Source organism: Phoca vitulina, unplaced genomic scaffold, assembly GCF_004348235.1.
Source record: "Phoca vitulina isolate PV1807 unplaced genomic scaffold, GSC_HSeal_1.0 scaffold52, whole genome shotgun sequence".
Classification (NCBI taxonomy): Eukaryota; Metazoa; Chordata; class Mammalia; order Carnivora; family Phocidae; genus Phoca; species Phoca vitulina.
The window spans coordinates 8,108,078-8,131,454 of NW_022589755.1; the positions used below are offsets into that span (position 1 = coordinate 8,108,078).

The following is a 23,377-nucleotide window of genomic DNA, read 5'->3' on the forward strand; positions in this document are numbered from 1 at the left end:
GACTATGTGACCACCAGATTATTTTATTTATGATCCTTAGGCCACATAGCAAGACAGTGCTGGGAACGTTGTAAGAAATTGTACCCAGCACCAGATGTTAAATGTACATGACCTGGATGGCTAAAGGCAGTTTTACAACCACATAAGTTTCAGGACGTTGTGGTTGGAGGGTTAACAGGCTTGAAAAGCCCATGCTCGGGACTTCCCATGACTTGGCTGGACTTCACCCAGATTTTTCCAGAGGCTAGATGCCTGATAACATTGCAATACATCGAATGCAGAACAGCTTTGAGAATCCACTTGTCTTCTCTTGAGCTAGACATTAAATATTCTCAAAAATGTGAAACAAGGCCACTCTTCTCATTAAATTTTTTATTTTGGAAAACATAGCACTTTTTTTTTTAGATTTTATTTATTTATTTGACAGAGAGAAAGCACAAGCAGGGGGAGCGACAGGCAGAGAGAGAAGAAGAAGCAGGCTCCCCACAGAGCAGGGAGCCCAATGCGGGGCTCGATCCCAGGATCATGACCTGAGCTGAAGGCAGACGCTTAACCAACTGAGCCACCCAGGTGCCCCAACATAGACTTTTCATTTAAAATGTTATTTATGTTAAAATGCAAGGAGTTTCCAAATGTCCATCAACAGATGAGTGGATTGGGGCACCTGGGTGGCTCAGTCAGTTAAGTGTCTGAGTCTTGATTTTGGCTCAGGGTCATGATCTTGAGGTCATGGGATCGAGCTCCGCGTCAGGCTCCATGCTGGGCGTGAAGTCTGCTTAGATTCTCTCTCTCCCTCTCCCCCCACCTTGCTCATGCTCTCTCTCAAAAACAAAAACAAAACAAAACAAAAAAACAGATGAATATGGATAAGCCAAATGTGATCGATACATTCAATGGAATATTACTTGGCCTTAGAAAACGAGGAAATTCTAACACATGATACAGCATGGATGAAACTCGACCACATGATGTTAAGTGGAACAAGACAGATACAAAAGGACAAATATTGGTTGGTTCCGCTTATATGAGGCACATAGAACAGGGAAATTCTCAGAGGCAGAAAGTAGACTAGAGGTTACCTAGGGTTGAGGAAGGTGGGGGGCTGGGAATGGGGAGTATTGTTTGATAGGTACAGAGTTTCAGTTTGGGAAGATGGAAACATTCTGGAAAGGAATGGTAGTGATGCTTGCACAGCAATGGAAATGTTCTTCATACCATTAACTGTACACCTAAAATGTTTAAAATGGTAAATTTTACGTTACGTACATTTTACCACAATAAAATATTTACCAAAAATGCAATGAATTTATTATGGTTATTTTTAAATTACTCCATAAATAAATTTTTGAACTTCTCAGGTTTTTTTTTTAAGATTTTATTTTTATGTAATCTCCATACCCAGCATGGGGCTCGAACCCACAACCCTGAGATCATGAGCCGCTGGCTCCACCGACTGAGCCAGCTAGGCGCCCTTTGAACTTCTCAGTCTTAACTTAATACTAAATATTAATAGATACAACTCACATGCACAAGAGCTCTTTGGTGTCCTCAAATAATTTTTAAGGATGTAAAAAAAAATCCCGAGAGCAACAAGTTTGAGAACCTCTGCTCTATGAGCAGCTGAGCTGAGCCTGAGCTAACTGTCCCTGACACATCTCTGCAAGAATCAACAATTTCCGGATTAAATGGCAAAAAAATGTCGTTTTACATTTCTTCTGGCCAAAGCAGACAGGCGACCTCTAGTGGAAATACAAGGTATCGCTTGACGGCGCAAAATTTCTCGGTAATTTTGTAGAGAACACAACTAGACGCTCACACACATAGACATGATCAAACACGCCTTCACACACACAAACTCTCGCACAGACCCACATATGCGCACACACACATGCACAGCAATACTGTAACACATACAAAGAGACACAGCCTCACATGGACACATACTCGGTCACATACGCATACACACACGACACTAAAAATAGCATATGATTAACAAAAGGGACTTGGTAAATTACCCCCATTCTCTATTTTTTTATTGTAATGGAAAATGAGTTTCTTCCCAAAACCATTAAATAAATGTTGAACAAGTAATTAAGATGAATCTAGGTTTGGCAGCATGCCCAGTTAGAGGTCCACAATCCCTTAGCTGAAAATCCGTGGGGACAGATGCATTTCAGAACTCAGAATTGTTCCAATCTTAGAAAGGTAATTCTGAGCTAATGCTATATTTTACGTAACACTCCCAGGGGCCTGAGACAGCTCCCTCACCATCAGACATGTTAATATATTTGCAGCAAAACGCATGTGACAATTCACACTAAAAGGAGATAAATAAAGGGTGTAAATAACTCATATTAGTTGATCTGCCACCATGTGACACTGGGCCAAAATTACCCCCCAAAGAAATATTTTTCGGTTGTCACAGCTTTTTCGAATTCGGAATTGTGGATAAGAGACAAGGGATCCCAGTGGCAGGCCCCTCGCACGTGCACGCACTTACATTCCTGCTCTGATTGTGAACCTCGGATTCCAGGCCAGGGGTAGGCGTCGGGGAGGACAGCGACTCTTCGGCGCCCCCTCCTGGCAGTCCCGCTCCTCGAAGCTCGGATGCAGACGGGATGTCTACAGGCTTTGGCCTGATCCAGCGATGGGTCCTGATTGGGCTAAACCTTCCGAGTAATCCCGCCTCCACTTGCCAGTGAGTGGTTGAATCCAAGCCTTAACCAACAGCACCTGACGGCGCCTGGCCCAGGCATTGGTTCCAGGTTTGTCATGTGACCTGCACTGACCCAATCAAATTGAAGGAAAGCCCTTCAGCACACCAATAGGGGCCAGGCCTCCCGCCCTCCGAGGGATGGGAATGAGTTCACAGGTGCCTCCATCTGTAGGCACCCTGCGAAGCCGCTTGGGGAGCAGGCTGACCCTATGCACAGAAAGAACTAGAAACAGTTGGCTGAGGGCCCAGCTGTCCGACAGCGCCACCGCATTGGTGCCAAGGCCATGCTTCCCTGGGGCTCCTCCCAACGACGACACAGCGGGTACTAGAGCCAGCCCATTACCACGCCACCCAGGCTCCTCTGATGGGCAGCCTTTGTTTAAGGACCCCCGAAACACACCTCCGCCCCCCCCCGACTTCCTCAGGACTGTGTTACAGCCTGAGGCCCTCTGGCCCAGTCCCTCCTTCCCTCCCTCCTTTCATGACAACCAGATGGATGGAGGTGGTGATGGTTGCACACCACCATACTTAACGCCTTGTACTGTACACTTTAAAGTGGTTTAAATGGTAACGTTTATGCTACGTGTATTTACACACACACACACACACACACACAGATTTGGACCACCCACTTTTCCTCCAGGCCACCATCTTGTTCTAGCCACCACTGTCCCTCACCTGAACGATGGCAGTGGCCTCCTCCCTGGGCTCCCGGCTTCCGCCCTTGCCCCGTACCGTTCTTAGGTCCTGTTGGCACCTAAGCTGGCTCTGTCCCTCCTCAGCTCACAAACTTCCCATGGCTTCAGCTCTCTCCAAGCAAAAGCCAAAGTCCTCAGGGCAGCCCATGAGGCTCTGCACCATCTGCCCCCTTTCTCTCTCCCGGCTCACCTCCTCCTGCTCTTCCCATCACTCATTCTGCTCACTCACTGGTCTCTTGGTGGTTCCTTGGACAAGCCAAGCACCTGAGCCTCAGGGCCACTGCCCTTGCTGTTTCCACTTCTTGGCACATGCTTCCCTCAGAGATCGGCATGCCCTGCCCTCGCTTCTGCCCAGTGATCAACAACTCCATCCCTCCCCGTCACCTTGACCCTGATTATTTTCCTCCTTAGTGCTTCTTATGACCGGTCATAACATATACCTACGTTACTAATCCTATCTTTTGTCTGTCTCGCCAGTAATATGTCAGCTCCCTCGAGAGCAGGACGTTTTGCCTGTTTTGTTCACGGCTGTGACCATGGTGCCTAAAATAAGGCCTGGCACATCGTAAAGGCTCAGTAAATGTTTGCTAAGTGCAAAATTAAGAGACAGCGGCCAAAAGAGAGACTGAGAGATCAGGAAGAGAGACCAACACAGGGGAGGCGATAGGGCAGAGGGGGCTGAACCAGAGAAGAAATGGGAAAGTAGGTGGGGCGGGGGGAGAGAGGGGAAGAGCAAGGTGGGGGTGTTGGGGCAAGATGGGGGAAGGAGAAGAAATGGAAAGAGAGCCAGCCACGTTGGAGGGCGACAGAGGCGGGAGAGTGAGTCAGAGAGAGCCGAGTGAGGGACAGAGGCAGAGACTACACTGAGAGAGGTCAGGGAGAGACAGAGAGGCAGAGACAGAATGAGAGGAGGGGGAGAGAGGAGGGTGGAGAGGGAGACACAGAGACAGGAAGAGAAACTGAGGGCCGGGGAGAAATGGAGCTGGGGAGAAGAGGGCGGGAAGCTAGAAAGAGAGCCCAGGGGAACAGAGATGCAGCAGTCCCCACCTCCAACTCACCACTTGCTGGTCTCCAGAAGCTCTGCGCTGACTTGATATCCCTTGGGATGCAGGCTGTGGTTTTTGAATCCCTGAGGGACAGAGGTGGGTAGAGAGAAAGAACATGTGATGCTGTTCAAAAAGCTGCAGATCACTAGCTTATTTATTCCTCACAGAAACTCTCAGTACTATTACCATCTTGGTTTTACAGGACCAGAAAGGTTGAGGAACCTGCCCAAGGTCACACAGCTAGTGAGAGGAAGAGCGGGAATTTGAACCTGGGCATTTGACCCCAAAGTCAATGCCCTTCAACCATCACCTGTGCTAACTACAAAGGGGTGCTGGCTTCCAGGGTTGCCCTTCGGTCTGGAGACCCCCCCCCCTCTGGGAAGTGGTGCCAGAAGGGTAGAAGTGGGGGAGGGAGGTAACCAGAATGACTGACATTCTCAGCCCGGTCCTCATCCACAGATGTCCCAGCCTGAGGGAGGAGGCTCAGCTTCACTCTTTCTGGGAAAGTCTCCAGTTCAAGGGAGGAGGCTGGACAGGAAAACCACTTCCTGCCTATAGGGTCCGATGCCCTGCCCGGAGCCAGGCCTCAGTCTTCTTGGTGGGAAGATAGATTCAACTACCTTTGACTCTTTCAACAGGACCCAAGTTTCTCTGCCTCCCGCTACCAGGAGCATTGCAGACCAGAGAGGTTGTACTTATCTTCAAAGGCAGCACAGTGCTGATAACTTCCTCTGTGATTTCCAGGGAGGCAGAGGAGCTCCCCACCACCCCTGTTCACCCTGGTCTCTCAGACCCCAGGAAAAAGGCCTTATTCCCTCCCGGCAGCATCCTGACATCTCAGGGTGACTTAGCTTCTGTCCCTGACACTGTAATCATACTAGTCACAATCCCCCAAAACCCCCAATTAATCATCCCACCTCTCCCGTCTAATCCTGGGCTGTAACAGGAGGGCAAGACCCCCTGCTTCTCTCCAGACACACTCGTCTTCTGCCTCAGGGATACAGAAAGCTGAGAAGTCCTTCACGCTGTCTGACCTTCAACTGCCCTGTTGCAGATAAGCCTCCTCTCCCAGCCCCCAAAACTACATGATGGCGATGGGAGAAGGACCCCCCAACACACCCCTCACCCCCACCCAGGTCAGGGGAGAATCCACCCAGCCCACCCAGAGCAAGAGATACAAAGATCAGACGCCAGGAAGGCCTTCCCCTCACAAACTTGAAAGGGGAGACATCTCGCAAACAATACAACAAACACAGCACCAGGCAGTTGGGGCTGGAGTTTATTGCAGGGGGACATATGGACACGGAGATTCAGAGAAGAGGACGGTGGGCTGTGGGCTCTGTGCTCAGACTCCTACGGAGGGTGTCAGGAGGCAGAGGTCAGGACCGGGTCGGCCAGATGGTGGAGGACCCCGGCCTGACGGCAGAGGAGCGAGGCCCTGGGCCAGCTCCCCTTGCCCCCCCACCCATTCTTCTGGATGACGACTCCGGAGACGCTAGGCGATGTCATGAAGAGGGAGTCCGGGCCCAACCGAGTAACGGAGCATCCGCCGGGGGGGCGCGGGCTCTCGAGGGCCGGCGATCCAGCTTGGGGTGGAAGGGAGGGTTACCCGGGTCCTCGCCCCCCGCGGCCTCCGGCGTCTCTCTGGGTGTCTGGCGGTTCGGGCGGCTGCTGGGGTCGCTGTGGCGGCGGCGGCGGCGGCTGCGCGGCAGCTCGAGCTGGGGTCGCGGCCCGCCGGGGGCTCCCAGGAGGCAGGAGACCGAGGCAGCGGCGGGCGCCGGGGCAGGCGGCGCGCCCGGACGGGCGGCGCACGGAGGGGACGGCGCGCTGGGCGGCGGGCCGGCGGGGCCCGCGGGGGGCCGCGTGGGAACCCAGATGAGCCCGTAGTAGACGGCGAGCAGCACGGCGGCCAACGACACGCAGAGGAAGTAGGCGCAGACCGGGGCGAGGCGCAGCCAACGGCCCCGCGGGCCTTCGCTCAGCCCGGCGCCCCCCAGGCTCTCGCCGCCGCCGCCCACGCAGCTCGTGCCCCGCATCCCCGCAGCCCACTGGGCCCAGCGCAGCGGCCCGTGCAGGCCCCGCCCCCGCGCCCTGGGCCCGCCCCCTGACCCACCCCCTCGGAGGACCGCCTCCGCGCTCTAAAGCTCCCTCGTCCAACCCCGCCCCCGCCGGCATGGTCACGCCCCCGAACGGGCGGGTCTCCTCCGGGCTCTGGGCCTGCCCCCTCCCCCGTCTCCAGCCAACCATTATCAAGATATGGCTTAACTAGTGTTTCGACTCCGCCCCAGGCCCGCAAAGATAGCTCTCTGCTCTTTCGACTACTGCCGGGCTTCGGGGTGATGCCCACGCCTCTTACCTGCGAGCCCGCCCAGCGCCTAGCTCCGCCCTCCCCTTTCTGGCCTCCTCCCCAAGCCCTAACCGCGTCCCCTTCGCGACTCACACTTCTCCCAGGCATCTAGCCCCGCCTCCGAGCCCCACCGCCGTGCGAGGTTTGGGCCTCACAGACCCCCCCCCTTCCTTAGCCGCAGGCCCGCTCCGCTTCTAACGTGCCTTTCTCTGAATCAGACTCGACTCTTAGCATTCGAAGCCACCCTCTTCACTCCCTGGATTCACGCTCTCTAGTCCAGGCTCCACCCCTTTCCTCCGCCTCACTCCACTAGTTCTAGCACTGTACTGAACACGCCCTCGACCGAGGGCTGCACCCCACACCCGCATTAGGAACTCCCATCTAAACCGGCTCACGCGGCCCCATCCGACATCTAAGGCCGCCCTGTGTTCTAACGCCATCCACCAGAATTCTGGCCCCGCCCAGGCATCCTAACCACGCCCCTGGCGGGACCTCCTCGCTACTTAGTGTACTGAGGTCTAAACACTCCCCGAAGCCCCACCTCTGCCCCACAACCCAATCACGCCCCTTCCCCAACTCCTCCCCACCACCCTCAATTTCTCCCTCTCCCTAAAGCCATGGGATCCAGAGCGGTCTCCGGGGAGGAGAGAGCGCAGCCTGGGAATCCAGACTAACCCCCTCCTGCCGCCCCCACCCCATCAAGGCGGGGAAGCTTCAGTCCCCTCCCAGCAGCGTCTTCAGGAATTCGGGGAGGCCTGCGGGAGGGGGGGAGGGAAGACGTATCAGGGGAGTGGAGGAAGGAAGATCCCTTCCTCCCGCCTCTTCCGCCACGGAAAAGCCCGCCAAGCACAGCAACCCAGCCTGCCCTGCCAGAAACACAGTTCAAAGGTTAGCGGAAGCACTGCGTTTAATAAGAGACGGGGCCGGTGGCCGAGTAATTCCGAGTCCTGTGGAAGAGTCACCGGCTATCTGCCAGGCCCCAGATGTAAACTCCAGGAGGCGGCAATCTAGGCCTGGGGACCGGCACCTAGCCCCCCATGGCTTCCATTAGGTGGGTAACTCGGGGGCGTCTCAGCCCTCCCGGTGCCACGGCGCCCCCGAAGCGGGAGACTGGACTATTGCCCTGGCCCCACCCCGTTCACTGTCCCTGGCTCCGCCCCCCTTACATTTAACCCTCTCCTGGCGGGAGTGTGACGGAAGCAGAGGACAGAGGAGCAAGGCGGCAGGAGGTTAGTGCAGAGAGCGGAGGCCACAGTCGGCGGGCGCGGTCAGCGGGCGGCCCCCGGTGGCGGGGCGGCCGCCACCACCTTGCAGAAACGCACCCTCTGGAAGTCGGTGATCTCCGCGGTCTCCTGGCCCTCGGTACCCGCCTCTGGGGAGAGAAGGGGCAGTCAGCGGAGGGGACAGTCTCCCCCCGCCCCCTCCACCCCACTCCCCCCCGTCCAGTTCCGCCTCTGATCCCAACTGAGCCCAGCTTCAGTCCCCCTGCGCTAGGTGGTTTATGGGCCTCAGACTCCTTTAATCTTCGCAGGGGACCCACAAGCTGCATGCACCCCAACAGAACCCTGTTTACAATCGAGGAAATCATCTGGGATAGCGAGATCACCCTAAACTGTCCTCTCGCCCCCCAGCCGCCCCCCTCACGCTCCCACGGGCATAAACTAACTCCCATTCGCCCCCCCCATCGGACCTGTCCCTCTCTGCCCTTGCCCACGAGAGTGATGACCAGATCTTCCTTGGCTCTGCCCCAAACGCTAACCCCGCTCCTGGGGAGGTCCCTGGTTCGCAACCTGGCTTGCGCTGATGGAGCTGAAGACGGGGTTGGGCCCAACATTCTAATGGGGCCTGCATTTCTATTCTAATTTACCCTACTTGCTTAGACCTCAAAACTCCAATCCTGCCCACAGCCAAATCCATGATTCTACCCCTCCCCGATTCTTACTTTTGACCTATTTAAATTCCTAATCCTGCCCTCAGCCCCGCCCCTTGAACCTAGCCCCACCCCATTATTTTTAGATTACATCCCCAAACGCCTGGGGTCGGCCTCCAAATCCCAATCCCATCTTGGCTCCACCTCCTCACGGCCCCCCCTTTCCCCTCCACTCAATTCCCTAGCGCCCCAGAGATTCTCCACTTAGCTCCACCCCCTTGACCTTGGCTCCTCTCACAGTATCCTAGCACTGTAGCCTCACCCCCAGGTCCACTGCTACCCCACACACCCAGCTCCACTCTATCCTACTCTCCCCAAACCCTCCCCTCAGCCCCGGAGGGAGAAAAAGAGGAAGGAAGAAGGCCATCTCGGGTCCCATCCACTCCCCCACCTGGAGCTGCCTCAGACCCTTCCTCTTCAGCTTTCTGGGTTCCTGGGAGGCTGGACCCACTCTCAAGGGAGGCAGGGGCTGGCTGGTCACCTCCTGGGGAAGGGGGAGGCCCAGTCAAGCCCCTACCCCTCCAAATTTCCCCCCACCCTGAGAGAGAAGGCCCTGGGGGAGTGAGGGGTGTTCAAGGACACACTTGGGGAATATCATTTGAGGACGTGAACTCTTTATTGGGGAGGGGGCTCTGTGGCCCAGAGCAGGGGCAGGATGGGGGTGGGAGGAGCATTCCAAAGACAGACATGGACTGTCCTCCCTAGCCACCAGGGCGGTGGGACACACAGGGTCCCGGGGCCCAGGCCCTGACGGTCCCCCCTGCAAGTGTACCCCTCAAGCGCGCGCACACACACAAGCAGCCAGCTTCATGCATTTCCAAAAGGCCAGGCCTCACCCGGAGACAGGGCATTGGCCGGGTGGGCATCCCGGGGAGAATTCAGCTCCATCTCTTCACCCCAGTCAGACACAGGTTGGTGGTCTCCAGGGGGTGAAAAGGGGCTAGAAGGCGTGGCAGGGGCCTGGGGCAATGGCGGGGGCTCCTCTGGCCTCGACCGCTCTCTGTCAGCCTGCTCACCGGTGGGACTTCCGGTGCGGCTTCGGGGAGGGCTTCCGGTGGGCTCAGCCTCTTGGGGTTCATGGCCTTGGGCTGGTTCTTCTTCCTCCTCATCAGCCTCTTCTTCTTCCTCGACCTCCTCTTCCTCCTCCTCACTCACGTCTTCCCACTCCTCATCCTCCCCCTCATCCTCCTCCCCCACGTCCTCCTCCCCCTCATCCTCAGGGGGCCGGTGGGCAGGAGGAGCCGGGGTCTCGGGTGGCTGTGGGGAACACAAGGCAGGTCGGGGCGAGGGGGTGGGCCCTGAGCACCCCACGCCCCCTGCCCAGAGAGGACAGCCCGCCTTACCTGTGTGGGCGTCTCCTCAGGTGGAGCGGGCTGTGGGGCCTCAGGGGCTGGGGACACTGTGTCCTCAGTCTCCCAGCGGTCATCATGGTCACTGGAGGGGACAGAGGGAAGGGGTGAGGCCTGGGTGGATGAGAAGAAGGGGCCTCCCACCTCCAGGTCCTCCCCCAGAGAAAAGCTGCAAAATTCAACTCAGGGCAAGAGGGGCTGCAGCTTTCCAGGTGAGGGTCCAGGATGTTGGAGCTCTGAGGAGGGAATGGTGGGTGTGTGTCCCCAGGTGTCAGGGACAGACAGATGGAGGGGCGCCAGGTGGCAGAAGAGGAGTGAAAGGAGATGAAAGGAGAGATGGAGGTAAAGCATTTACCTAGAGAGCTAGGCCCCAACTCCCCCAAAACAAGAGCCTGACCCACAGAGAGACAGTAGCCAAGAACTGACAGGGACGAGACAGCACAGACATGCCCCCGCGGAGTCAGAACAACCAGGCATAGAGCCAAACAGCCCTGCTGGGGGCACGGGGGTGTGCACACACCAAGGGTCGGGGCGCCCCCACCTGTAGGCACGAGGGGCTGCCTTGGTCTGGGGTCGGCTACTCTTCCTCCTCCTGCGGCTGACCTCAGCTTTGTGCTGGGACAGGAACTCCCTGAAAGTGGGGGGCTTGGGGGGCCGAGTCCAGGCCTGGTCATCTGCAAGAGAACCCAGGAGGAGTGGGGGATGGGGGGCATGGCACAAAGTTAACCCCCATGCCTGGCCCTGCCAGCTGCCGTTCCCCCCGCCCCCCACCGAGAACGCCCACTCACCATAGCGGTGGGATGGTTCAAGGGCAGCAGCTGGCCCATCCTTGAACCTGGGGAAAAGAGAAAGGGGGTGAGCACGTAGCTGGGGGAACAGTGGGGGCAAGAGGGGTGGGGAAAGATAAGGGAGAGAGATGGGGGCCAGGGTCAAAACCAAGATCACAGGAGAGACGGTCAAACAGAGGGGGTCCCTGATTAGAAGGCAGACAGGATCAGGTGATGGACAAGAGGCAAACATGACATTGTAGTGACAAATACAGAAAGAAAAAACTCAGTATTTGACACCCCAAAACAAAAATTTAGAAAGTACATGATCCCCAGCGTCCAGTCTAGCCACAATTCCTATCACTGTCTCCCATCTCCTCAGGTAAGCAGAGTCACCTACCACACAGAACTCCTGCCTCAGGGCCTTTGCACCTGCTGCTCCTGGGACACTTCCCCAGACCTTTCAGTGGCCTGCACCCTCACCTCCTCCAGGCCTCAGCTCAGACCCTCCTAAACACCTGTCTAAAATAATCACATATTGGAGCGCCTGGGTGGCTCAGTCGTTAAGCATCTGCCTTTGGCTCAGGTCATGATCCCAGGGTCCTGGGATCGAGCCCTACATCGGGCTCCCTGCTCTGCAGGAGGCCTGCTTCTCCCTCTCCCACTCCCCCTGCTTGTGTTCCCTCTCTCGCTGTCTCTCTCTGTCAAATAAATAAATAAAATATTTTTGAAAAATAAAATCATCACATATTATATATATCACCAAAGTCTAAAACAAAAGCCTCCATCCCTCTCCATACTCTTCTTCTCTGTTCTTCGTGACCTGCCACTGGATCTAGTCAGTGTCCACCTTTCCAACTCGAGTCTAGGTTCCCTGAAGGCAGAAGTGTTTTGTTCATTACTGTATCCCCATCACCTTTCCTGACACAGAGGAGAGACTCAATAAATATTTCCTGACAGGGGTGCCTGGGTGGCTCAGTCGGTTAAGGGTCTTGCCTTTGGCTCAGGTCATGATCCCAGGGTCCCAGGATCAAGTCCCGCATCCGGCTCCCTGCTCAGCACGGAGCCTGCTTCTTCCTCTCCCTCTGCCCCTCCCCCTCATAAATAAATAAAACCTTTTTTTTTTTTTTAAGATTTTATTTATTTGACAGATAGCAAGAGCAGGAACACAAGCAGGGGGAGTGGGAGAGGGAGAAGCAGGCTCCCCACTGAGCAGGGAGCCTGATGCGGGGCTCAATCCCAGCACCCTGGGATCATGACATGAGCCCAAGGCAGATGCTTAACAACTGAGCCACCCAGGCGCCCCTCAAATAAATAAAATCTTAAAAAAAAAATTTGCTGACGAAATCCAAGCCCACGTGCATTAATGAGACCTGCTGCAGGCTGCCTTGGGGACACAAGAGGACACCATTACTTACTCTCATTCTCAACCCTGAGAACGTCTCCCTAAAAGCCTTAAAAGGATCAGCTACAGTATCTGTGCAAAGGATTTTTCGCACTTGCACAAGCTTGGCTCACAATCCACAATGAATGCTCTGACCACTGGGCGCACAGACAACAGCCTCTCTCTCCAGCCAGCGCCAATAATAAACGTGACTGGCATGAAAACTTCCAAAGCAGCGAAGGGTGCAGGATGCCATAAAAACAACGGTAGGGGCGCCCAGGTGGCTCAGTCGGTTGGGCATCGCTCCGGTCATGAACTTGGGGTCATGGGATTGAGCCCCAAGTGGGGCTCTGCACTCCGCAGGGAGTCTGCTTGAGGATTCTCTCTCCCTCTCCCCCTCCCCCAGCTTACACTCTCGCTCTAAAAAAAATAATAAAATAAATGACTACAGCCACAGATCTTAAGAGTGCTGTTGGCTGGCTCTTTGGTACGGAAGTTGGCCTTCCTGTCAATAACACAAGGGTAGAGCTTCCGTTTAAGTTGGACTAACTGGATGTTTCCTGGGACCCGAAAGGGGACCCAGTCAGATAAGGGTAAAAGTATCACCCGGATAAGGAGTTTGGGTTGGGGGCAGGGGTGCAGTTTGAAGGTCTAATCACCGTCACCCCTTCCTCACGCCTTCTCTAATTAGAATTTCCATCCATGCCCTTAGCCGGGGCACCACCAGAGTACCCCCGATGAGAGCAGCTTAGTCTCCCGCCAGGTCTGTTGCCAACAGAACGGGCAGCGTGTCCGCCTGCCTCCTGCCCATCCCCGATGCCAGAACGGGCACTCCTCCAGAGAGCGGCCTCCGCCTGAACCCCAGAATGAACCCCTGGGGAGCAGAACTGAGTTCTGCCCGCATGGGGAGCCAAGCCCAGCTGGACCCACAGCTTAGAGCCCAGCCTGAATCAGCCAAACCCGGCTGACCTGTGAACACGAGATAGAAATGGTTTTGAAAAGGAAAAAAGAAAGAAAGAAAAGAAATGGTTTTATCTGCCAGGGAGTTGGTGGTTCTGACGCAGCACGGCAACTGCTACCTGATACACTAGGTGGGACATCAGAGAGAGACAGAGGAGTGAGTCGGGGTCAAGGTCAAGGAGCCAAACGGGCAAGCAGAGGGACACTCACATGCCTTCGGTCTTCTCAGCATCCCACTCCCGCCGCCACTGGCCAGTGGGCTTGCGGTGTCTCTGCAGCCGCTCCTGGTCGATCTTCTCCCTCTCCTGCTTCCAGCGCAGATACTCCGACCGCTCGCGGCCGGTCATGGACAGCGTCATGTCACCAGCGCCACCCAGGCCGGCCCGGCGGCCCTGCCCACGCACAGACAGGCAGTCAGGGCCCTGTTCCCCAAGCCGGCCCACCCTGGCCTCTCCCCCATGCCCGCGGGGCTGAAAGGCAGGGCCGTGCTCAAGGTCACAGGAGGAGGAGGTGACAGGGTGGAGGTTGGGACCAGGTCTGCTCATGTGGCACCTCCACAGAGAGGCCATCCCAGAGCTCTCTCTCAAGTAGCAACCCCCTCTAGTCCCTCTCCCTGCTGGGTTTTTCTTCACAGTGTCTGACACTCCCTGACACCCTACTGTATGTTCGTTTAGAGAGCCGCCCCCAGAATCAACTTCACCAGGGCAGGGGCTTGGCCTTAAGACTCCGTCCCAGTGGGCGCCTGGGTGGCTCAGTCATTAAGCGTCTGCCTTCAGCTCAGGTCATGATCCCAGGGTCCTGGGATCGAGTCCCACATCGGGCTCCCTGCTCATTAGGGAGTCGGCGTCTCCCTCTCCCTCTACCCCTCCCCCCTGCTTGTGCTCTTTCTCTCTCTCCCTCAAATAAATAAAATCTTAAAAAAAAAAAAAAAAACTCAGCCCCAGGACCTAAGTCTGCTTCCAGCACTCAAAAGGTCCCAGTAAACATTACTGACATTAGCGAGAGAGAACATCACCCAAAAGCCCACAAAGCTGTAAGAGGAAAGCACTATGCTGTCCCCACAAGAACGGACCATCAGCTTGGGGCTGAAAGATGGGGAGGGGAGGCTACCCCTCGCTGCTGTCCCGGCCACCGCTGGGCCCGGCGCTCCGGCACAGCCCCAGTCAACGGAGGCTGCAGGACGGACAGACCGGCTGCAGACTGGGGCCCGACCCAGGGAGCCCCGGCCACCAGCACCCACCTGCCGCTCCTGCTCCAGGCCGCAGCGCACCCGCTCGAAGTCGGGCCCCCCCCCAGTTGCGCCCATGACGGCGGCTGCCTTCCCGGCGGTCCCGCTCGGGCTCCTCCAGGGGTCCGCCTCGTCGCCGGGGGTCGTCCAGGAAGTTCCGCACTGGGTTGGGCTCCAGCACACCTTCCTGCGGGCACAGGGAATGGGGGGCGGGGGGTTGGAGGGCTCACCGGGGCCCAAGTGGCTCCGCCCCGCCGCGGGGACACCCCCGGCACTGACCCGCTGGTTGCGCTCATACTCTGCTATCTTCTCCATCTCCTCGTTCATCTTCTCGATGTTCTGCCGGCGCCGCTCCTCCCACTCCTGGGGGCAGGTAGAACACAGTGACAGAGACGCCGGGGCATCAGGGGGAACTGCCCGACCCTGGCATGTTAGCATGTGCGCGGAAGAATGACCATAGCGGGGGCGCCTGGGGGGCTCAGGCGGTGAAGTGTCTGCCTTCGGCTCAGGTCATGGTCCCAGGGTCCTGGGATCCAGCCCCGCATCGGGCTCCTTGATCCACGGGAAGCCTGCTTCTCCCTCTCCCTCTCCCCCTGCTTGTGTTCCCTCTCTCGCTGTGTGTCTCTCTGTCAAATAAATAAATAAAATCTTCAAAGAAAAAAAAAAAAGGATGACCACAGCAGGCCTGAGACTCTCTCCGTACATAGGCCTGCTCGCAAGGCCGGCTCGTGGCTGGCATCTGGGAGTTCGGCTCCCGGCGTGCTCCTGGGCAACAGTTAGCTATAAAGAGGGCTCCGGGTGCCTCGGCTGGAGGTGCCAACGGTATGGTACCTGCCGAGCGCCTTTCCTTCTGGGGTCTGGAATTTGGGTTTGTAGGAGGCAGAGGAGACCTACATGACGAATGCCCAATAAAAACCCCAGGTAGGGGTCTCGAGGGAGTCCCTGGTAGACAGCCCTTCCCGGGTGTCCTCACCATTCAATGCTGGAGGAAGTAAGGGCACCATGAGGTGTGGCTACACTGGACGAGATCGCTCGGGAGCCCGCGCCTGATCCCCTCCAGACGTCGTCCCCTGCGCCTTCTCCCCTCGCCTTCGCACTCCAATAAATCTCAGCCATCAATCTTGCTAGGGGAGTACTGAACCCGGAAAAGGAGCTGGGGACCCCGACATGCCACGGCTGCCACAAAAGTGATGCCAGTAATAGGAGTAAGAACGTGGCAGATGGCAAGGTGACTACCCCCCCGCCCAATCCATTCTCCCCTTCTTCCACGGTAACAGAATTTTAGACGAGTACACGGCCAAGTTGCTGGAGAGGACATTTTCATTCCCGGGGCTCAGCACACAGGGGAGAAATAAACTTCCACTTGGGTTAAGCCATGGTATTTTGAGGTCTTTCGAGGACAGCAGCTTAATGTGTACAAATCACAAACATCCATAAGTAACGTTCTTCAAGCGCTTCCTCTGAGGATTTCAATGCCTGATATCCCAGGGGCGCCTGGGTGGCTCAGTCGTTAAGCGTCTGTCTTCGGCTCAGGTCATGATCCCAGGGTCCTGGGATCGAGCCCGCATCGGGCTCCCTGCTCTGCGGGAAGCCTGCTTCTCCCTCTCCCATTCCCCCCGCTTGTGTTCCCTCTCTCGCTGTGTCTCTCTGTCAAATAAATAAAAAAATCTTTAAAAAAAGTAAAAAAGTCACTCAATGCCTGATATCCCAGAATGCTCGCGATACCCTTGAGACCTGATTATTATTCCCCTGAGAACCCAGAAGCTCCCAGAAGGAAGTGAGCTGCCCAAGGACAGGGAACTAATCGAACCCAGTCAACCCCAAGTCCATGGTGGGCCCTGAGGCCCTCTGCTAGACAGCCTCCCAGCCCGCTGACCTGCACATCAGGGCGGGAGAGCAGTTACAGTAAGAACATCACTGATCACCACGGATAAATCCAGGCTGCGAGACAGACAGAATAAGAGAGCGAGCGAGCAAGCGCACACGTACTGAACAGAAACACTGCACCAGAATGAGCAAAACGAGGGGAGATAAAAAGACAGGGAGAGTGCATGAAGCCCTGGTCAGGGGGATGGAGGAAAGGAGGGAGGAGAGAGAGAAAGAGCCGATGGAGGGGCTGAAAAAGCCAATGGAGGGGCTGAGAAAGATGGACAAATGGGACAGCAGTCCCTCTGAGAGTAGGACTAAAGAGAAACGAGACAGTAAGAGCCTTGGCCAGACGACTCCAGCCTATCCCGGGCTTCTACCTTAGATTTGCGGTCGGCAGCTGAGGCATCTCCAGCTCCTGAGAGTTGAGGGGACCCCCTGCCCCGGCCCCTCCGGCCACGGCCCCCAGATCCTCCTCGAGGCTGCTCCCCAGAACTGTCCTCCCAGCTGCGGGCCGCCCGGCCCATGCCTGCCCGGCCTCCCTGCTGGGGGTGCGTCCGGCCTCCCTTGCTGGCCCCTGGGGGTCGTGGGGTCCCAGGAGACCTCCGAGAGGGACCCAAGTTCTTCTCCTGGAGAAGAGAAGGGAGAAAAAGTACAGTCACTGGGATGAGGAGACTGGGCCACCCAAGCCCCGAAGGCAGCTGGGAGACTTGAGGCCGCCCGCAGGGCTGGGGCGGCAGGCAGGGGAGGGCTCTCGGGCCCCAGGTCTCAACTCTCACCCCCTCCTTGTCCTGACGAGTCCCCCACCCCGGTGTGGAGCTCACCGCCTCAACTGCCACGTTCTCCTTCTCCACCGAGCAGCCCTTCCGGGGAGCTGTCACGGCCACTCCCTCGAGTTCGGCTTTTTTCCGGTCCTCCTCAATCTCCTAGGAGCAAACATCAGCGGGAGGAGAGTGTCAGGGGTCCCGGCGCCAGCTGGATTCCCACAGCCCCCTGAACGTCCCCCAAGATTAGCCCCCACCTAGGCCTCTCTCCTCAGCTCCAGGCAAGAAAGCTGGTCACTTCAGCATCCTCCCCCCCCTCCCCCAGCACCATGCTATTCCCCTGCTCAGAAGCCTCCTGTGGTACCCATCTCTGAGTACGAGCCAAAGGCTTCCTCACAGCCTACGGGGCCCTACAGGGTCTGGCCTCATGACTACCCTGACCTCATCCCCCATCCTCTCTCCTTCTTCTCCCCCTCACTCACTCTGCCCTTCTCACTGTTCCTAGAATATACCAGGCTCAGACCTGTCTCAGGGCCTTTGCACCTACTGTCCCCTCTGCTGGGAACACTCTTCCCCCAGAGAGCCTTCAGTCCCTCATCTCCTTCGGGTTTCTGCTCCCGAAATGTCTCCTTCTCAGAGAGGCCTTCCCTGACCAGCTTACAGAAACCACCTCCCCTACCATTCTCTTGTTCACTACCTGGCATTATATGTATTTTGCCTACTGTCTGCCTTGAAGCTTGCAACAGAAGCTGCCCGAGGACAGGGGTACCTGGCTGTTTTGTTCACTAATGTATACCCCAAACCTAGAACAATCTGTGACACACACCAGAAACTCGATATTCTTTTTTTTTTCTTTTAAAGTAAATGAATGAATGCATGAAAAATGAATAAATGAAACCCACTCTTTCTCTCAGGTCCCTTCTAGGAACAGCCCCGCCAACTACTCTGGCACTTCTGACAAGGACCTGGGCCGCATCCTGGCCCCTCCCACCTCCTCCCCACCTCCACCACTGCCACTGAGCCCTCTCAACAGCCCTGTCCCACGTTGGGCACCTCCTCTCCTTCCTCCTTGGTGTCTGGGCTCCGGTATCACCTCCTCCCACTCAACACCACAGAGCAGCCAGGGGGCTCTTCCTAAAAGGCTATTCTGACCTGCTCCTGCTCCTGCTCCTGCTCAAAGCCCTCCAGGGTTCCCCAGTGCCCTCGAGAGAAAGTCCAAATTCTCAGCCTGGCTGCCAGAGTCAACATTCCTCCACTGACCTTCCAACTTTAAGCTCCTGGTTTCTGCACAAATTGTTCCCTCTGCTTGAAACACGTTTGGCTCTTCTTTTCAGCTGGCTAACTCACCCCCTTCAGGTGTCGGAATCTCCTCCTCCAGGAAGCCCTCCCTAATATCTGGGTGGGTGAAGAGCCCCTTCTGGGCGCCCCCCAGACCTCTGAACTCCTGCAGCCTAACCCAGCCCACTCTGGGACATCACTGCCTGAAGAACGGTCGGTGCTCCCACTGGACTGTGAACTCTGGACTATGAAGTCTGGAATGACCTCAGGGCTGTCTCAGTCGTAGCTATATTCCCTGCCACACTCAGCCTAGAGCCTGGCAGTGAAGACCCTGGTGAGTATTCATTTATGAATGATGGAATGATGGAATGAAGGAAGGAATGGCAGGCTAAGGCCTTTGGCTTTTATCCTGAGAGTGATGGGGAGCCATGAAAAGGTTTGAAGGAAGGGAGAGGTGAGGGAAACTCACTGCGGGGAGGAGAGGGGATGGGGTCTCCCAGGGCGGGGCTAGGGCACCTGGTAGCGCCGGATGAGGGCCTCATTTTTTCGCCGAAGAGCCTCGATCCTCTTGTCCAACTCAGCATCCTTCTCCTCCTTCGATTTCAGATCCAGTGTGGCTGACTGAGAAGAGGCGACAGTTGAGAAACAGTAAGAAAAACCTATACCCAACCCAGCGCCATTTGATCCAGGGTCTGAGTCTTGGGTCCCCTCCTCCCAAGCCCCCTGACCCAAAGCTCAGATTCGAGACCCCACTTTCCATCTCACCATTCCACTGGCAAGGTGGTGCCAGGGTCCCAGCAAACTTCCCCTCTAGAATGTGGACACAGCACTGGGGGTTCCTGAGGGCAGAGGGAAGAGAAGGACTAAGGCCAATGCCTCCCCAATCTGCTTCCATCTCACCCATACCAGGGACTCCTCTCAAACATACATGCACATAAACAACACCAGCTGCACCCCCAAGAGAATTCTAGCCCCCCGCTCCCACTCCCTCTTCTTGCGCGAGCCCAACACTTACCTGGAAAAATTTACATTCCACCACCTCCCAAACATTTGTGCCCACCCATTCCCTACTTAAACACTAGAGTCGCACCCACCTTGGGAAAGTTCTGGTCCTACCCTACAGCTTAAGGAAACATCCAACATTGCTCCCTTCCAAAGGAAGATTCTAGCCCAGCCTCCACACCCCAGTGCTGGGAGTTTCAATCCAGGCCTCCATCTCCAGAGAGCTTTAGATACATCCTCTTGCCCCCCCATCTGTACAAGAAGATTCTAGGCCCACCTTTCTGTGCCCACTCTGGTGCCACTCCATCCCCGTGAACACTCTAAACCCACCTCTTTCCCAGGAACGGTTCAAAATAACCCCACACAAAAACAAGCTCGAACCCTATGCCTACAGGTTGCCCCGACCCTGGGAGAAAACTTTAGACCCACGCCTCGCTCTGGGATATCCCAGCCCCGCCTCCAACATCCCGAGAGAGGTACCGCTGCTTCCCCAACAACCCCGCAAGGATTCCGAAAACAGGCCCGGTGCCCACTGGCGAGGCTTCCTGGGCCTGGCTCAACCTTCCCAGGGAATACTATACCCGCCCCGGCGCGGACGAAACTTCCCGGCCCGCGCACGCCTTTGCAGGGAAAACCTCCAGCCTCTACCGCGTCTGGAAGGCACGGCCCCGCCCCACGCCAGAACCAACTTTCTCGCCCCGCCTCTCCCGCTAGACCTCTGACCCCGCCCACACGCGCGTCGTTAATCTGAGCCCCCTTCTGACTTTCCCAGCCTATCCCCGGCCCCGCCCCCTGGGCCCCCAGGCAACAGCCTGAAGCCGCCCCCTATTCTCGCGTTATTACACCGGCCCCGCCTCCGATTTGCCCAGCCAAGCTCCCGGTCACGCCCCCTGCTTCCCAGCCACGCCTCGTCGCGTCAAACTATGGCCCCGCCCCCGGGAGCCCCAGCCGAGGTTCTGCCTCCCGCGCGAGCTTCCGCGCCAACGCTCCGACCGCGCCCCTGGCTCCGGCAAAACTTTCTGGCTCCACCCCCAGCATTCCCCGCCAGTACTCTGGTCCCGCCCCCTGCCACCCACAACTTTTTGGCCCCGCCCCCGCCCTCGCGTCTGCCTCGCAAGTCGGGGCCGACAATCTGGACCCACTTCAAGCTCAGGCAAAACTTTCTGGCCCCGCCCCCAGCACGTTCGGCCAAAGTCCCGGCCCCGCCCCTAGCTCCCCGGGCTATATTTTGGCTCCGCCCCCAGCCCGGACACAACTTTTTCAGCCCCACCCCCATCTGCCCACCCACGCCCCGGCCCCGCCCACAGCCTGGCCCGCCCGGGTCCTGCCCACCCGCCGACGTCCCGCCCCACCAGGGCCCCTCTCACCTCCCATGTGGGCGTCCTGTCCCCGCCCCCCGCAGAGTACTCTGACCCCGCCCCCGCCGGCTGCTCGCTGCCCCGCCCGCACCCGCTCCCGCTCCCCCCACGTGGGGCGCCAGGCCCCGCCCTCTCCGGGCGCGCTCCCGGCCCCCTCCCCCGGTCACCTGTCCCGGAGACCCCGCGGCGTCCGCGACTCCGGCTCCGTCGGCCTCTGCGTCCGCAGCTCCCGGGCCGCGCGCGTCACTTCCCGCCCGCACCACGTGAAGAGGGGAACTAAAGAGGGTCACTTCCGGTCCTGCCGGCCCGTTTCCGGGAGCCTTAAAGGCGCCGCGCCCCCGCGGGTGCAGGCGGGAGTGTGTATAGGTGGTCCTCAAGGGTATTCTGGAGGCTTGCTCAACTTCGTTTGGCCTAGATTACTTCCTTCCAGGGAAAGGAGACACCATCCTCTCTCTGGCAGGCCTTTACCTGCTTTACCTGCTTCCTCTTTCCTGGTTCCAATAAATAGGTACCAGGCACGGGGCAATGACTCCTGGAAGCCTGACCTGCCAGGCTCATGTGGGGGATTGGTGGGGAATCCCTCACCCCCCTGCCAGTGAAACCTTAGAGTTAGTTGTAGAAGCTTAAAATTTTCAATCGATAGAATCTTTGATTCATTCTCTAAATCTGCATTGAGTGCCAGGCTGGGGGAGGTGGGGTGCATGGAGAGGAGGGGAGTCAAGGCGATGAACAAGGCAGACCCCATCCCTTCCCTGGTGAGGGAAGGCACAAGTAAATGCGAAATAACAGGAACAGAAATGTGGGAGATACCTTGCAGAGGGGCCTCCGGGTAAGAGGTGGTGGCTGTCCAGGCAGAGAACACACAGCTGGTGCAAAGGCCCTGTGGCGAGTGAGCTTCGCGCATTCCAGGAACTGGAAGAAGCTCAGAGAGGGATCAGCTGGATTTTGTTACAGAGGCCGGGGGTTACATTCATTAACCAAAAATTCGATGTAATGAACCTATCATTACAATTGATGAAAAGTGTTGACAATTATAAGTGGGCAGACTGGATTCCCTGAGGTTGCTGGTAATTTTATCTTGTGATTTAAAACGGGAAAAAGTGGAAGTACCTGCTAATCCCTGGTCCTGTTAACAGCTTTTCAAAGACCTTTTCTACATATACAACTGAATTTCTTATAACTCCCCAAATACCTGCCAAGTTCACTATATACTGCTTCAGTTCTTTATTCAGATGTTAGATCCACTCAGGGGCCTTCCTTGAAGCTGCCTGTTTGAAAATTGCAAAACCTCCCATCCCTTTTTTTCTTCCCACTCCATTTTTCCATTTTACTGTTCACCCTCTGAACTACCCAATGTCTTACTTACTTCCCTTGTTCTCTGTCTCCTCCCCTGTATCTCTCTTTTTATAACTTGCTACGTCCCCAGTGCCTCCAACAGGGCCTCATACATTAATAAGCTCTCCAAAAAAAAAAAAAAAAAAGTTTACAAATGGGTCAATCTTTATTATTACTATTTTTTCCCTTCTTATGAAACAAAAAGTAAAAGCATATATACTGCACTGAGATCATATATCTTTATTTTAACAATGGACGGTTGACAACCTTTAAAACTGCTATGTGATATTCCCTCCTGGAGATGGGCCATAATTCGCCCTACCTGGTCTCATGGATGTTTAAGTTGTTTTCAGATTGGGGAGGTGGCCAGCAATGCTGCGTTGAAGTTCTCCAGGCACACAGCTTTGTAAGTACATGACCTGTAATCTTGCCCAAAAAGGACTCAGAATATCATGATTAAGACTACAGACTCTGAAGCCAGAAGGCCTAGGTTTGAATCTCAGCTCTGTCACTTACCAACCGCGTGACCTTGAGCAACGTGTGGAACTTCTCTGGACTTCAGCTTCATCTGTGAAGGAGATATTGTAACACCTTCCTACTGGATCTGTGGTGCAGAATTGAATGGATTAATGAATTAAAACACAGAAAGTGCTTGGCACGAGGCCTGAAATACTGTTAAGTTCTCAATACATGGAGACCATTATTATGGCTTCTAGGAAGACAAATTCCTGGATCAAAAGTTAATTCACATTATGACTTTTCAGTAAAAATAAACCACAGTGGACGCAGGTAGTTTAGGGCCTGAAGTGCCTACAAAGTTGGAAGCCCTCTTGAAAAAGAGAGTAAAAAAAGTATAAGACAAGAGTACCTCCCAGGGTGTTGGAGAGAGTGCTGGCTCCATTGGATGACGCATCTGGAGGCTCACGCTTCAATACCTCACAGAAAAGCCACGTCTGATACCGGCAGCTCAGCAAAGAAGCTGAGCCCACTTCACTCCCCCAAGCAAGGCCAGAGTGCATGTTTCCCCACAGCCTCGCTGACACTGTGTTTTATCACTTTTGATCTTCACCAATCTGATGGCCCAAGGGTGGTGTAGTCTGAGTCACTTCTCCCTGGCTAAAAACTCACATTTTCGCACACATACATATATGCATATATCCATTGCTTGAAGGGGTGGAGAGAAAGAGGGATGCTGAAAAGTACAATAAGATTCTCTCTTTGCTTGTGTCTGTGTTGTTAAAAAAAAAAAAAAAAAAGTGAGGGGTGCCCAGGTGGCTGTAGGTTAAGCGTCTGACTCTTGATTTTGGCTCAGGCCATGATCTCAGGGTCATGGGATCAAGCCCCATGTT

At 56.0% G+C, this 23,377-nt stretch overlaps 3 protein-coding genes across 5 annotated transcripts in view; all 3 read right to left on the reverse strand.

Annotated features, from left to right (window-relative positions):
• Nucleotides 1–5,356, reverse strand: part of C5AR1 (complement C5a receptor 1) — a 30,051-nt gene extending 24,695 nt beyond the window's left edge. The window contains exons 1-2 of one of the 3 annotated variants that reach the window (XR_004297539.1): nt 4,473–5,355; nt 2,501–2,779 (exon numbers count right to left, since the gene is read on the reverse strand). The gene's annotated coding sequence lies outside the window, so the exon portion shown is untranslated. Of the gene's footprint in view, nt 1–2,500; nt 2,785–4,472 lie in introns of all 3 variants that reach the window. The other 2 variants (XM_032388426.1, XM_032388428.1) reach the window with 2 other exon arrangements.
• A 298-nt stretch (nt 5,357–5,654) lies between these two features.
• Nucleotides 5,655–8,058, reverse strand: INAFM1 (InaF motif containing 1). Its single transcript, XM_032388731.1, has 2 exons — nt 7,974–8,058; nt 5,655–7,562 (listed from the first exon to the last, which is right to left on the reverse strand). Exon 2 carries the CDS (start codon nt 6,494–6,496, stop codon nt 5,966–5,968), a length of 531 nt encoding a protein of 176 aa, XP_032244622.1. The 5' UTR covers nt 6,497–7,562; nt 7,974–8,058; the 3' UTR covers nt 5,655–5,965.
• Nucleotides 8,051–21,251, reverse strand: CCDC9 (coiled-coil domain containing 9). The gene is given in 15 exon segments (XM_032388950.1): nt 8,051–8,179; nt 9,129–9,221; nt 9,754–9,994; nt 10,081–10,171; nt 10,628–10,760; nt 10,875–10,921; nt 13,408–13,589; nt 14,438–14,488; nt 14,490–14,612; nt 14,705–14,788; nt 16,672–16,920; nt 17,116–17,217; nt 18,850–18,954; nt 20,861–20,991; nt 21,239–21,251. Coding segments are annotated over 15 exon segments (1,749 nt in total). The 3' UTR covers nt 8,051–8,075.
• Between the last annotated feature and the right edge of the window lie 2,126 nt (nt 21,252–23,377).

What these genes read in the sequence shown, in the direction of transcription:
- INAFM1 (XM_032388731.1), bottom strand. Translation starts at nt 6,496, where the DNA reads ATGCGGGGCACGAGCTGCGTGGGCGGCGGCGGCGAGAGCCTGGGGGGC.